The sequence below is a fragment of the Harpia harpyja genome, chromosome 1 (assembly GCF_026419915.1).
Source record: "Harpia harpyja isolate bHarHar1 chromosome 1, bHarHar1 primary haplotype, whole genome shotgun sequence".
NCBI classification, from domain to species: domain Eukaryota; kingdom Metazoa; phylum Chordata; class Aves; order Accipitriformes; family Accipitridae; genus Harpia; species Harpia harpyja.
In genome coordinates this window covers 81,533,527-81,546,781 of record NC_068940.1, presented here as the reverse complement: position 1 = coordinate 81,546,781, position 13,255 = coordinate 81,533,527, and the positions used below count along the sequence as shown (strand labels likewise).

At 38.9% G+C, this 13,255-nt stretch overlaps 1 protein-coding gene across 6 annotated transcripts in view; it reads left to right on the top strand.

Moving 5' to 3' along the window:
• The window catches only part of PPP1R9A (protein phosphatase 1 regulatory subunit 9A), a 149,715-nt gene that overhangs the window by 117,498 nt on the left and 18,962 nt on the right, over window positions 1-13,255 (top strand). For 4 of the 6 annotated variants that reach the window (XM_052801729.1, XM_052801745.1, XM_052801723.1 and 1 more), the window contains exons 9-13: window positions 809-1,038; window positions 2,449-2,545; window positions 2,666-2,837; window positions 10,060-10,217; window positions 10,785-11,085. In XM_052801729.1, the coding sequence (XP_052657689.1) occupies window positions 809-1,038; window positions 2,449-2,545; window positions 2,666-2,837; window positions 10,060-10,217; window positions 10,785-11,085 (958 nt within the window). The remainder of the gene's footprint in view (window positions 1-808; window positions 1,039-2,448; window positions 2,546-2,665; window positions 2,838-10,059; window positions 10,218-10,784; window positions 11,086-13,255) is intronic. The other 2 variants (XM_052801765.1, XM_052801755.1) reach the window with 1 other exon arrangement.

The window sequence follows — 13,255 nt, the reverse complement described above, 5'->3', positions numbered from 1 at the left end:
CTGAAATCTTCAACAGGAAGGGCATATTTTCCTTTTCATATTACCTATTTACAACTTGGTAAGCAAGTTTAAAGCAAGCAAGAGTAATATATTTCTAAGAGGTTCTCTTTGCCCTTGTAATAGTTCTGGCACAGTTTCAGTATTGGATGCAAAACTCTGTGCTTGCTTAAATGAAAAAAGATTCTAGGTTATGACCTGATGTTAAATTTTGAATTATGCTCCAGCCTCTTTTGTTTGGCTTTCTAGATTAAGCAAGATTATGACATGAAAACAGACATTGTAAGAATTCAGTAGGATTTCTAATACGGGTAAAAAAGCAGATAGTTAGATTAGATGCAATTGGCTTTTTTTCCTATTTTCTAAATTGTTCTTAAATCAAATATAGAACCTGGCAATCAGATTCCCACCCAAAAAATAAGACATTTCATCGTTTTATGAAAGTGGATGAATGTTTTGTAACACCTAAGCCACATGCATAGAGCAAAATGCATCCCCAGTGCTGAATGATTAACCCTGCAGTTTGCCTGAAAACTCCACTGTTGACATTTTTAAAGTGTGTTAGTATAAGCCAGAGAAGCATAGAGGCTGCACTGGAACACAGAGCAAAGGCTCTGCTTTGTTTTATGAGGAAGAATAATGTATGTATCAGCCTGTTTTCTTTGTCCTGGAATGCTCTTTTCACTGCTAGCATATTACTATTATAGTTAATAATTTACTGATTTTCACTGTTCACGTTGTTTGAATTAATCCTAAACTATTAGGCTGCACTTTGCAGCTTTTTACTGACTGCATCTCCACTCTCGTTCAGCTGCAGGCTGCTGAGAATGAGAAGGTGAGGTGGGAATTGGAGAAGACCCAACTCCAGCAGAACATTGAGGAGAATAAGGAAAGGATGATGAAATTAGAGAGTTATTGGATTGAGGCACAAACCCTGTGTCACACAGTGAATGAGCACCTCAAGGAGACGCAAAGCCAGTATCAGGCTCTGGAGAAGAAATATAACAAGGCAAAGAAATTAATCAAGGATTTTCAGCAAAAGTAAGCAGCTACGCCAGGCTCAGCAAATGACTTAGTGGCCAGATAGGAAACATATATGTGATATATTTTGAAATATGAAACCCACTATTAAACACCTGTAAGGTAAACACTATTTTTCACCTTTTTTTTTCATGAAAAACAGAGGCTCTTTATTATGGAAAAATGTTAGTAGTATTCAAGTATTAGTTTACTGTTGTTGAAAAATAATGCTGTAACTAAATAAAGACTTAGTCTGTAGTATTCCAAGTTGGAATGTTTCAGAATTACTGGATAACTCAATGTGGTTGCAAACAACCAATAGTAATCATAGTAAAGCATTTGATTAGCAAGGTTTGCAGCAATTTATATTGGTATTGTGTCAGCTGGATTCACTCCTGCTGTGTACTAATGTAACATCAAGAAGAAAATTGTTTTGTTACATTTTACATTTTATTTTTCTTCTTCTCGTAGATGCCAAGAATGTTTGAGCTGAGTTGAGCTAACTGATGATTACCTGGCCCCTTCTGTTTCATGTGGTCCCCTCTCCCTGATGGCTAGCAAGAATAATAACATCTTACATTTCTATAACAGCTTCCATTGCCCCAAATTTCTTTCTCTGCAGCAACTTTTTCATTTTCTGCTGAAATACACTCATTTAAAGAAGAAAACTCAAAAACATACAGTAATGTCAAGTGACAACTGAGAGTGCAGAAGTAAATATCCTGTCCCATTAAAAAGGGGTTTAGATAGTCAAAATGTCATTACCCATCTTGGAATTTCATGACTGTTCCAGAGCTAGCTGGCATCTAGTGTGCTTTCTATCACTAACATCTTAGATTTTCAAAATAAAAAGAAATAAGGAAAATAGCTAGAATGAGCTTGGATAGCCTTTCTGTTGTTATTCTGCTTTATATTAGTAAAAGATCTAGTCAGTTGTTTTTAATTATCTCAGACTCCTAAAATCACCTAACAGACTTCCTTATAGCTTGCTAGAAAATTAGATTTGTACCTGGAAATTTACGGATGTCCTTTCTGTGAAGGAGTGCAATCATACTCCAATAAAACAGAGATATTGCTCTATTTCCTACAACAGAACACAGCATAAACTAAGCTAATGTTGTTTTCATTGTAAATACAGATTATGAAAAAATTAGTTTAACTGTTTTGATTATCCATTAGAACAACTGAGATTTTTTTTTTCCAAATAAATTCCTCTTACCATTTTTATATCTTCACCTATCATATTCACTTAGACTAAGTAATTGTTTAGGATTTTGTCCTAATTGCAGTTTCATACTTCTTACTAGGTTATTAATAAATTATTTAAGAACAGATTTTTCTGATGCATAGCTTAAGATATATCAGCACATTTCATTTTCTGTTTGAATCTGATTGCTTTGATGACAGCAAATACATCTTTTTTTCCCTAAGAGAACTTGACTTCATCAAACGCCAGGAAGCTGAAAGAAAGAAGATAGAAGATTTGGAGAAAGCACACCTTGCAGAGGTTCAAGGCTTACAAGCCCGCGTGAGTAATATTTACTCTCATATTTGAAGAATGAGGCAATTCTATCTGATACTCTGGAAAAAAATGGTATCTAATAGACGTGTGTGTGTTATGGGTAACACTGTGTTGTATTTCTTTCAGATACGAGACTTGGAAGCAGAAGTTTTCAGGCTAATGAAGCAAAATGGGAGCCAGGTTAACAATAACAACAACATTTTTGAAAGGCAGACATCTTTTGGAGAAGTTTCTAGAGGAGATCCAGTGGAAAATCTAGATACTAAGCAAGTGTCCTGCCTGGATGGCTTAAGTCAAGGTTTGTTTGAACCAAACCATAACTCCTAATAATATGTATGTAAATAGCATGGTTATCATTTAGGATTTAAAAGAAACAATTAATAATGCAGGGATATTGTTACTTTTCCAAAATTCAGTATCTAATGACAGCTGTATTAGGGTTATACCAAATAATGCCCGTATAGAGTTCCAGAATAGCTGTACAATGTATATTCTTAAAGAAATGGAAGTGACTAAGTGCTAATAAAGCAAAGATCATTATTGATTTCTTAAAGCTTTCAGTGGGATGCCATTAACATTTAGGTTTAATTCAATGCTTCTGTTATGTAAATGAAGTAGGAGAAAATTGTGTTTTCTCCTGTGTTCCTAAATCTGTCCTTAATTACTCAACCACCAAAGATCAAACAAGAACAAAGTTACCAGAATGCGAAAAACAGTGTTAAATCTACTGTTTTGAATGCATCTCTGCAGGTTCTGATCCCACCTTGGTACAGACGTCAAAAGGAACCATGTAGGTGGCACTCACCATTTCTCAGGATGCAGCCTTTTGTGAATAAAATGCAAATTCTTTGCTAGCACATTAACTAAAAAGCTTATTCAGCTATAGCACAGCCTGATTTACAACATAAGACTTGTGAGACTGTTCTGCATTACCAAAGAACTAAAACAACTTGTGGCAACACTGAGATCTGGATAGATGCTGTAACAGGGTGACTGTAAGCTTTACTTGTTCTGCATAGAAAAGATATTTCCCATTTTTCGGGCTGTGCCAGTGAAAATATACAGATAACTTCCACAGGTTTAGTTAAAGTTCTGTAATTGAAAGTGGCTCCTCACTGTGGAAGTATATGCAAAATTAAAGCTGAATTTAGGTCCACAGCCTTGGAACAAAATTGCTTGGCGCAGGAGCAATACTTACTGTGCATTTAGTAACATTTGTGAAATGAGGTGTCAGAGGTGTTGGGATTCTGACAAGGGAGCACCAGGCTCTGTTCCTTATATAGGTTTTCCTTTTAAATAAACTATAATATTATTTATTTCTCTGGTGAAAAAAAATGCATCACATTACCAAATAAATTAATTTCTAGCAAGCACAGAGGTGTTTTATTAAAATTGATATTTTAGCAGTTATTTCATGTGTGGACCCAAACTGAATATTGCACTACAAAAAAATCAGTATGAATTATATTTTTAACAAAGTATGTGTATAAAAAAGAGCTAGTCCTGCTGAAACAGCACTTGGGTGATACGCAGACCTTGTGGAATTGGTTTCCACAAATCTTCACAGAGATGTTTCTTTCTAGCAAGTATTTATTATACTGAAGTCTCTGAAGTTCAGAAAAGCACTCAGGATGACAAGAAAGTCTGAATTTCTGCCATAGAGACTCAGTAAGTGTTACAAAATATTTAATACTTAGCAACGCTGTTAACAGAAACCCTTTCAGTAGTTTGCATCGGGAGGGGAAAGAGTGTTTTCTTTACCTGACTCACAAAAACCATGTTTACACTTACTGTTGTAACAATGTCAACACACATATATGGCTCAAGAGCTGAAATCCAGGAATTTCTACATGTAAAAAAACCCAGTTATTTGTAAAATTCTTTCTAAAAATTTGAAAATTCCTTTGTATAGCATTAAAACTCTGCATGTCAGTACTTTCAAATTATATTTTTCAACTGATATATTTGCATGAAAATTTTCATTTTCCAAGAGCTGCTGTTTTTCACTGCAAAAACATTCCCCTGGAGAAATGTTACCAGTGTTCAGTACTTCTGAGAGCTAGAATAGATGATCTGTGAATTTAAATGCCCAAGTTTAACCACCTGAATACAAACACAAATTATTTGCTAGGAAAAATAGACAATGAGCAGTGATTTTTTGAAAGCAGAAAAAGCCTAGTTAGACCTTAGATTCCAGGCTGGATTTGTGTTTTTAACAAGAGAAAAAGAAAAGCCCTCTTTTTAAATAAAGAGATCCCTAAACATGCTGTAGCACTCTTTGACTTCCATATACCTTTTCCAGTAAATTCTGTATCAGAGTCTGTATCAGACTGTAATGTAGTGATACTTGCTCTGCAGACAAAGAGCCTATGTCTCCATATCATCCTTGTGTGAACCTCTTAAGAAAAGGACTTGCCATTGTCTAGTAATACTAAACACTAACAATTAGTGTATTTACTAATCAACTTGTGGATGTTTGCAGAGGAGCTATAAAGGGCAGGGGAGATGTCCACAATGTCTTTGCAAGGTGAGCAGAGTTCCTCCGGGTGCAGTGTGTTGTGCACACCGTCTTTCTGACATTCATGCAAGCGCTCCAGTCTCTTTTCTGGCTTTTGTTTGGCAAGTATAACACACGCTTCTTTATCAAGCCTCATCATTAGGTTTGTGGAGTGGGACTGCATGTGCACAGCCACATCCCATGAAGTTTGCAGGTCTGTCTTCCCTCAAAAAATCTGGTTATGTAAAAATGTATATTTTAATTAAAATGATGCCAAGTACATTTTTTGCTTCAATGTGATCTGAAGTGTTTATTACATTCTTGCGTGGTAATAGATTTGGGAAGTAAGGGATGCAACTTGGTGGTCGCATGTGTACGAGCATAGCTGTCCCTGCCACTGCAGGGGCTCTGGCCATGTTTAGCATCATGCCAGACTGTACGACTCCTCAGGCTGTAACATAACCTCATACTGAGTTTGAGGGGCTGCCAGTAACATCCGTGGAGGTTAGAAGGAGAAAATCAAATCCATTATGGCCCACAGAGTTCTTGCTTTGCCTTGCCAGGGAATACTAAAAGCCCGAGGATTGTGTTTCTTTTACAAATATGTGATTTATTCTGAGAGTCCAGAAAAATAGATAAAGTGCATTGTAGCTTTCTGGTTTAGTGGTCATGAGCTCTGTCTGCAGTAGAGAATCAAGCTGTTTACAGGTTGGAGTCAGTGGTTTGAAATCTAAACAGTTCAGTGCTGATGCAGGCTTTGACAGTATTTGCTCATCTCTGTGCAAATGCCCATTCAAGCCGCTTTGATGGCTATACTTTCTGGGTGCCTTGGGATACACGGGGGTGCATCAGTTCACAGAAGGAGATTTTGAAATCTATCAGCCTGTATGACTGAAAAACAGTGGGAAGACAGGCGAGCTCTTTCCCGCTCCACAGTGGTACTGAAATAATTCAGATGGAAACCCATTGGAGTCAAGTGGTTGAATGCCTGCTGAAAGAAAGTCTAATTACATCGTCTTTGAGAGCAAAATAAAACCTGTTATGACTTCTATGTGAGAGATTTATCAGGCTCCCCAGTGGGTTGGGAGATTCTTAGAGAAACACGTCAGGTGTGTGTTTGTGCTGGGGAGCCGCGAGGGCCGGTGGCTCTCTGCAGAAGAAGGAGCTGAGACCGAGCATGACAGCACATGTGGCTGGGGCAGAGACCACCTGACAGCAGCCGAGTCCCACCGCACCGAAGCGTGGCAAGCAGGGCAGGTCCTGTGATGGAAACCAGGGTCAGCTGGGATCCCAGGCAGGTTCGTGGTGGTGAGGCAGATCTGAGGGCAAGCCGGGAAGTCTGTCCGTGGGTTGTGGCTCAGGTCCAGATCCACATGACCCAAGGATGAGAGTCCACCTTAAGTGCAGCTGTGACATGGAAGGAGGGAAGCCCCTACTGATGCTGTGTGAGCTCTTCTTTGCAGCAGGCTGAACCATGGTTAGGTACCTGCAGCACAACAGAGAGCTGCCATTGAGTGTGAGCAGCCCAGCTCTGGGGTGGAGGGAGCAGTAAGCTCCAGGCCCAGATGGTATTTTGCTTTGACAAGGCCAATACGACCACTTCTGTGAGTAACTGTTTGCAGTGCTGTGTTTATAATTTGCATAATTTGGGCAGTGAAAGGAAGGGATGTATGGAAGTGTGTACACCTGAAAGAACAAATATAAGCAGTTTGAGTCATGACAATGTGCAGTTATCCTGTCAAGTACTTACAGCAGAAGCATAATTGCAAGTCAGACAATGCTAATGATTCTGTAGTGTCATCTGAATGTAGAATTTAACTCTTACACAAGGAAGAAAAGCAAAACATGGTACCGGAAGTCTTTGCAGTGCTTTAAGACAACATAAATCTGCAAAAATAAAAATGAGTTTGAATGAGTCTTACCCCTCAGTTATTTACTGGCATACTAACTCAACCTGCGGCTCTGATTTCAAGAGGCAGTTTGAGCTGAACTAAGAGATCATTACTGTTGAAGTGGGAAACCCCATGCCATCCCTGCCTTTGTCCAGCCACCTGGTTCTTCCTCACTCATTGCCCTGTTCCAGCATGTACACACTTCTGTGCAGACATTGATTCACTGAAACAACAGAAAACTGACCAAGAAGGGAAGAGGTTGGAGTGTCAGACTAAAATTTGATATTTTCTGCTGGGTCAGTCATTTGAATCAGCAAGCTGCAGTCCAAATCCTGGGGGACTCAGAGCCAGGGGTTTGTGACAGCAGGAGGAAGAGCAAGAGCTCTCCGTTTTGGTGGTAGTGGTATGTCACTGAGTCACTTCCACCCTTGGTGCAATCACGTTCTCTGAGACTGAAGGTCAGGATGCCATGGAAAGCAATGAGAAAAATCTCAGCTTTGCTCAAATTGGTCAGAGTTTCTTAATTGGCTTCAGTGAGGCTAAGATGTCTCTGTTTATATTTGTTTAAAGCAAAAATGTCTGTAAGATCAAGTTCTAATTAATTAGTGTGTTATGAATGCAGTACTTAGACAAGTGAATAAATCTAACGGATTCTGGTTTGATTTGTGCTATGAGGATTGGGAAAAAAAAAAGTTAAAACTATAAAGAATCTATTCCTTGTCTGGAAACACCTTTTAAATGTGTTTTGTCTTACTGCAGCTTTGTAAAATGTTATATTTGCTGAAGTACTCAGATTTCATTTGAGTGGATGATTGATAGCTAAGAAAAGTGCAGTTACATTAGCTCTATTTGTAAAGGCAAGCCATATATGAAGTGTTCAGTATATTTTGCTCACAGGACATTCAGGAATAGGGTGGCGTTGAACCTAGGCAGGTAAGATGGTTTCATTGTTCCATTTTTTGTATGAAATATTTCTCCAGTTTTCATGTATCACATAATGGTGTTTGGGCAGTAGATGAAAGGGGAAGGATCTGAAACTGCTTTCCCTTTAAAACCAAAGAATTACATTTTCATGATTTTTCCTGCAGAAAGTTATATGTACAGAGACGACAGTGAGTAAGCATCAGAGTGACAGTGTCCAGCTCTTTTCTGATAGTATATAAAAACAATGCAGCACTGGGGTTTGGGGTTTTTTTCTATTTTGTTTTTTCAAAGTACATATGGTAGAAGACAACATCTGCAGAAAGCCCAGATGTTCAGAAAGTACAACAACCTTGTAGATTTAAGAAGTGGGAGAGCAGAGTACATCTCCTGCCTTTCACCCAGATCTTCTGGTGACTCTTTGTTGGGTTTTGTTGGGATAATTACTACTGCCTTACTGCAAATCTCTCAGAGAGTTTTTGAGCTACTCAATCAGGATAATGACAGATCTAACAGTCCATGTCCTGCTCCACACAATATAGTTGTTTTTCTAATCGGAGAGAACCAGAATCCCTTCGCTCTTGTACAGATCATGGCCTTCCCATTCCTGCCTTCAACAGCTGTGATTCAGGGTGCCTTTCATGGACCTTCTGGATGGATTAATTTCATTTCATTTTCACTGTCATGATAAACTTTATGTAACATCGCTGACAGCTGGTTGCAGTGAAAATTTATTTCAGCACTTGCGAGTTCTTCCTGCAAAACTGTAACACTACCTTGCTAATGCTTTTGCCAAAATATATTGCTGTTGGAAAGCTGAAACCAGACAACTGCAGTAGATGATGATAACTACACTAATGATAGCATCCTGCAGACTCCTGCTTAAGGAGAGGGGCTTGGCAGTGTCTTCTGATGTGATCCAAGTGCAAGCGAGGCAAGGCCGTGTTTGTGTTAGGTCTCTCATATCAATCTGTATGAGGGACCACGATGGTTCATTCTGGCAGAGGTGTTTTACTTAAGTTTACCTGAGTTTATGTAAATTTTAAGAGTTTGAAGGACCTCTGAATAAAAGAGAGAAGAATCTACAAGAGGAGATAATGGTTCTGAGGACAGCGTGGCAAGGGAAGAAGTAACAAATGAGACTGCCAGCTGCTAATAAAAAGATGCTTTTACTTACAGAAGAATTGGGGTGAACAATTGAGGCACCTTATTTGTATTGTCACATAGAACTTTGAACAACAGATGACCTCAGAATCCAGAGGAGGATTGAGATTCCTCTGCTGTCCCCTTGCGAGAGGGATAGTGTGATAGACTAAGCAAGCTGTTTCACTGTAGGTCTAAAGGAATGAGTTTAACAGTTGTTTCATAATCCTGTGAAAGGCTGCCTGTAAAGCAATCCAATCACAAATGGTTATCTGATTATTTGGATACTACCTGTATCGCTCTGTGTGCGCTACTGACTGCAGACGTTGCTTGCTCGTAATTTGCACATCTCGTGCAAGGTTATTTTGGGGGACATTCAGTACAAGAGAGAACAAGTAATGTTCTTTGAATTTGTAAGCCATTCTGATTATGCTAAAATGTAGAGCAGCCTGAGGACTGCTCTAGATGTTTCTTCTGTAATTCGACAAGCAGCCTGCAAAACTGGTGAAGTTATAAAGGAAATGCTTAGTGGGGCAGCTGTGGGAAAAAAAATGGCAGTCCAGTCACCCCTCCTCAAGTGGCTTAAAAGGGCAGAGTTGGGATTAAATGAATTGGTCCCCTGGGTCTAAATTGGTATATTCATCATACGCTGGGAAATGTCTGTCAGAGGGCAGCGAGATGAGGATTCCTTTGCTTTCTGCCCTGATGGAGGAGAACTCTCTGCAGGCAAGCACATGCAAGTCCCTCTGAGGGAGTCTAAGTGGACCTGCTTTCTCAGCTAGTACAGCTGGTTTTGTGTGGTCCTTCACGTAACAGGGGGAATCATTTGCTGAATTTTTAAGTATTTGCAGTTGATTCTTTGCTATGCACTTACTGGATCTGTACAGATAAACTTGTTAATGGTTTATACAAATAACCTTTTTTTTGCATGTGTACTTCAACAGTTATGAAGATACAGGTACAAGTAAAACATGCAAAGTGCATGTACTCATAATTGCAGGTCCTGTCTTAGAAAAAAGTAGGAAAGATTCTTCTGTTAAGTAGCTTCAAATCATGTTTCCATACAGATTTCAATGAAGCAGTGCCGGAAACGGAGAGACTGGACTCCAAAGCTCTGAAGACTCGAGCTCAGCTTTCAGTGAAGAACAAGCGGCAGAGGCCTTCTAGAACAAGGCTGTATGATAGCATCAGTTCAACTGATGGAGAGGACAGCCTTGAACGAAAGGTGAGAAGGACTCTACCCTCTCTTTTAGGCTTCCTGTGGAGTGCTGGATTGCCCCTGTAAGTCATTTCATCCTCTGTCTTTGTCCTTTCATTGTAGCACAGGCAGTAGTTATTCCTCTGTCTCCAGTATGCTATGAATGTCCTTGAGTGATGTGTGAGTCCGGTCTCCTTTGAGTCAGCACACCTCATTTTTTGGTTTTGTTGTGGGTTTTTTTAACAGGTATCCTGGGCTTTCTGATTTATGTGTGCTTTATAATGCAGAGTGAGTCCTTTCATTTATGCAGGAGGTGGAAGGAACTTGAATTGTGCGTTTCTCTATTTGTTAATTTGTTAACACAATTGATATGATATTCACTCATTGTTTTGTCCTATTCTGACTTCCGTCTGAAAGCAAATACCAATAAGCAGCACTGTGTGTGGTGTCAAAAGGTAATGGCATGAATTGCTAAAGCGTTTCATACAAATAAAAGACTAAATAATGAATAAAAGAATTGCATGTTCAAAGTAAACCTTGCTCTGATTGGTTACTAAATGGTATAACCTGCTTTATAATCTCTTATACCAACAGCCGTCAAACAGTTACAGTAGTCCCATGCACATTTCAAAATCACCACTGCCCTTATGCATGAGAGCATCCTCACCAGCATCAGATTCTGGTGCTTCCTCCCTCTCCCCCGTGGCTAGCAGTGCAGCAATCTCACTTGACAACCTAACTGAAAACCAAGAAGAAGGACAGCACCACAAAGGAGGTGTCCTTTCCCCTCATGCTCGGGGAGACACTCCACTTTCCTCTCCTTCAAAATCTGGCCACAGCTCTGAAGCATCTCCTTTGCATCACCCAGCTGGCAGGAATATTTTACAGGATAAAGGTATTACTATTTTTTACAATAAATTGATGCATCATTTTGCTCACTTACATCCACTTTATGAACTTTTGTTGTGTAGTAGGACCTTACCAACAAGAAGGCCATAATCCCATAACTTCTTTTGTCTACCTGGAAGTCAAAAAATTACAAATGACCTTGTATGATGGTATAAGGAAAGAACAAAGTTTAAAATGAGATCGGGAACTGCTTCCTTTTTTTTTTTCTGTCTTAGAACTCACTGAAAAAGCTAGGGGGAAGTTGCCTTTAAGAACATCTTGTATTTTGTTCTAAAAAAACAAAATTGGTGGACCTTGGGACATTTATGTAGTAGAAACATGCTTAACACAGTGTACTTACTTGAACTGTGTGATTTTGGCACTGCTAGGTGCTTTTTTTGGAGGGTGGGGAAAGGAGTGTACAGCAAGAATAACAGATTGTAGCTTTTAAGTGCTGAGAGGCAGCATAGTCTAGATTAAACAAGAGGTTAGTGTCTGGAGGCTCTTCATTTACAGAAAAAAAAATCAAGTAATTTGTTGGGGAGGTTAGCCACATTGTTATTTATTTAATTCAGATTCTGTAGATGTAAACTGGATAAAATGTGATGCAGTCATACCTAGCTCAGGTACATGTCTCAGATACCAGGTTATTAAATGCATTAGCAATACTATGTGGCACAGAAAGCTGAGTCCTCTTTTTCAGATGTCTTGTGAAGTCAAAAATAGGATTTTATACAACTTCGTCATTCTTAGCCATGCACCTTGCCATGACGTTCTCTAACTGTCACATAAGCTAAAATATGTGATAAAAAATGTTTGTAAGTGAGGACTGTGGGAATAAGTCTGGATAGGTTCATAACAGACTTTGGCTTACTTAAATTAGCTGAAAAGAACAGCTTGTTGAGGATTTTTGTTTGTCTGTGTGTCTGAAAAGACTTGCCACTGATTTACAACCTGTTTTTTCTTCATCTTCATACAGAGCTTTCACACAGATTCCTAGAAGACAGACTAATGAAGTTTTGTTGAATTTAGGATAGGTTAATATATGCTAGCATTTTTACATGGATTCTGAAATTGCTAGTCTAACTGTATAGTTTCTAATTGTATAATTGTTAATGAATCAAAGTTAAATTCAGTATTTGAGCTTTGCAAGTAAAAATAAGGGTGTGAACATAAGAAAGTGACTTTCCAAACTCATACTTCAGCTTGAGTGTATGATTGGTTTATCAGTGAAGTCGTAAATCCTGCATTTCCAACTGATGTATGAAAAATTTCCTGATAAAAATTTAGTGGGGACTAGCCTTGTAGTGTAAGGAATAGGGTATTGTATTCCACCCACTGTGCCACTCTTTCCAATTTAGGTGTGAAAAATAATCTCTGTCTAAATATTGGTGTCATGCTTTCACCACTGTGACTGTTAACAACTAGTGCTTTTGGGTATATGCAGATTCTGATGAGTACATGAAAATTAAACTAGAGCAATTTAGTTTCAAGTGGAAAATTTGCATTTAGTAAGTCCTACAAAAAAGAAATATCCTAAAGCAGTTGTTTGGCAACAAGTGTTGTAGCAATACTATTTTAATTGATTATTAATTTGGCTGTCAAGCTCTTACAAGTCAGAAAATAAAAAGGGCCACTGTACTTGTTCGGTGTGTTCGGGTAGGGTTTTTTTAGAGATGGAAAGAGAGCACATTTGTGGACATGTGTCTGTCCATTGATTAATCTCTCATTAGCAAAAGTGAGGATTAGCAAGCTTACACTTGTCTTTTTTTTTTCTTATGAGATCCTGCAGTGTTGTGGGAGGAGCTGAAGTGGCATGAGATGAGTTTCATTGCAAAATGATGAGGAATTTTGCTTGTTCACCTTTTAAGCACAACTTTTTCATGTATGTGTATGATTAATTTATTTTCTTCAGTTCTGCCTGTTTTGTGCAACAGCATCCTTTGACAAGGCAGCCGAGGTGACCCCTCTGGGCAATACTCTGCTAATGTGAGGCTGGCTGCAGCTGTTTTGTGACCTTGGGGAAGAAAGTTAGGTCTGGTCTCCTTCCACACCCATCAGCCACAGATTACTTACACCAGCTCCTTGAGGCTGAAAGTGATGGATTAAACAGCTTCTGTGTGATTTATTCTGAGGAACCAGCTCTCCCTCACGCTCTCTGAAGAACTACAAGGAGT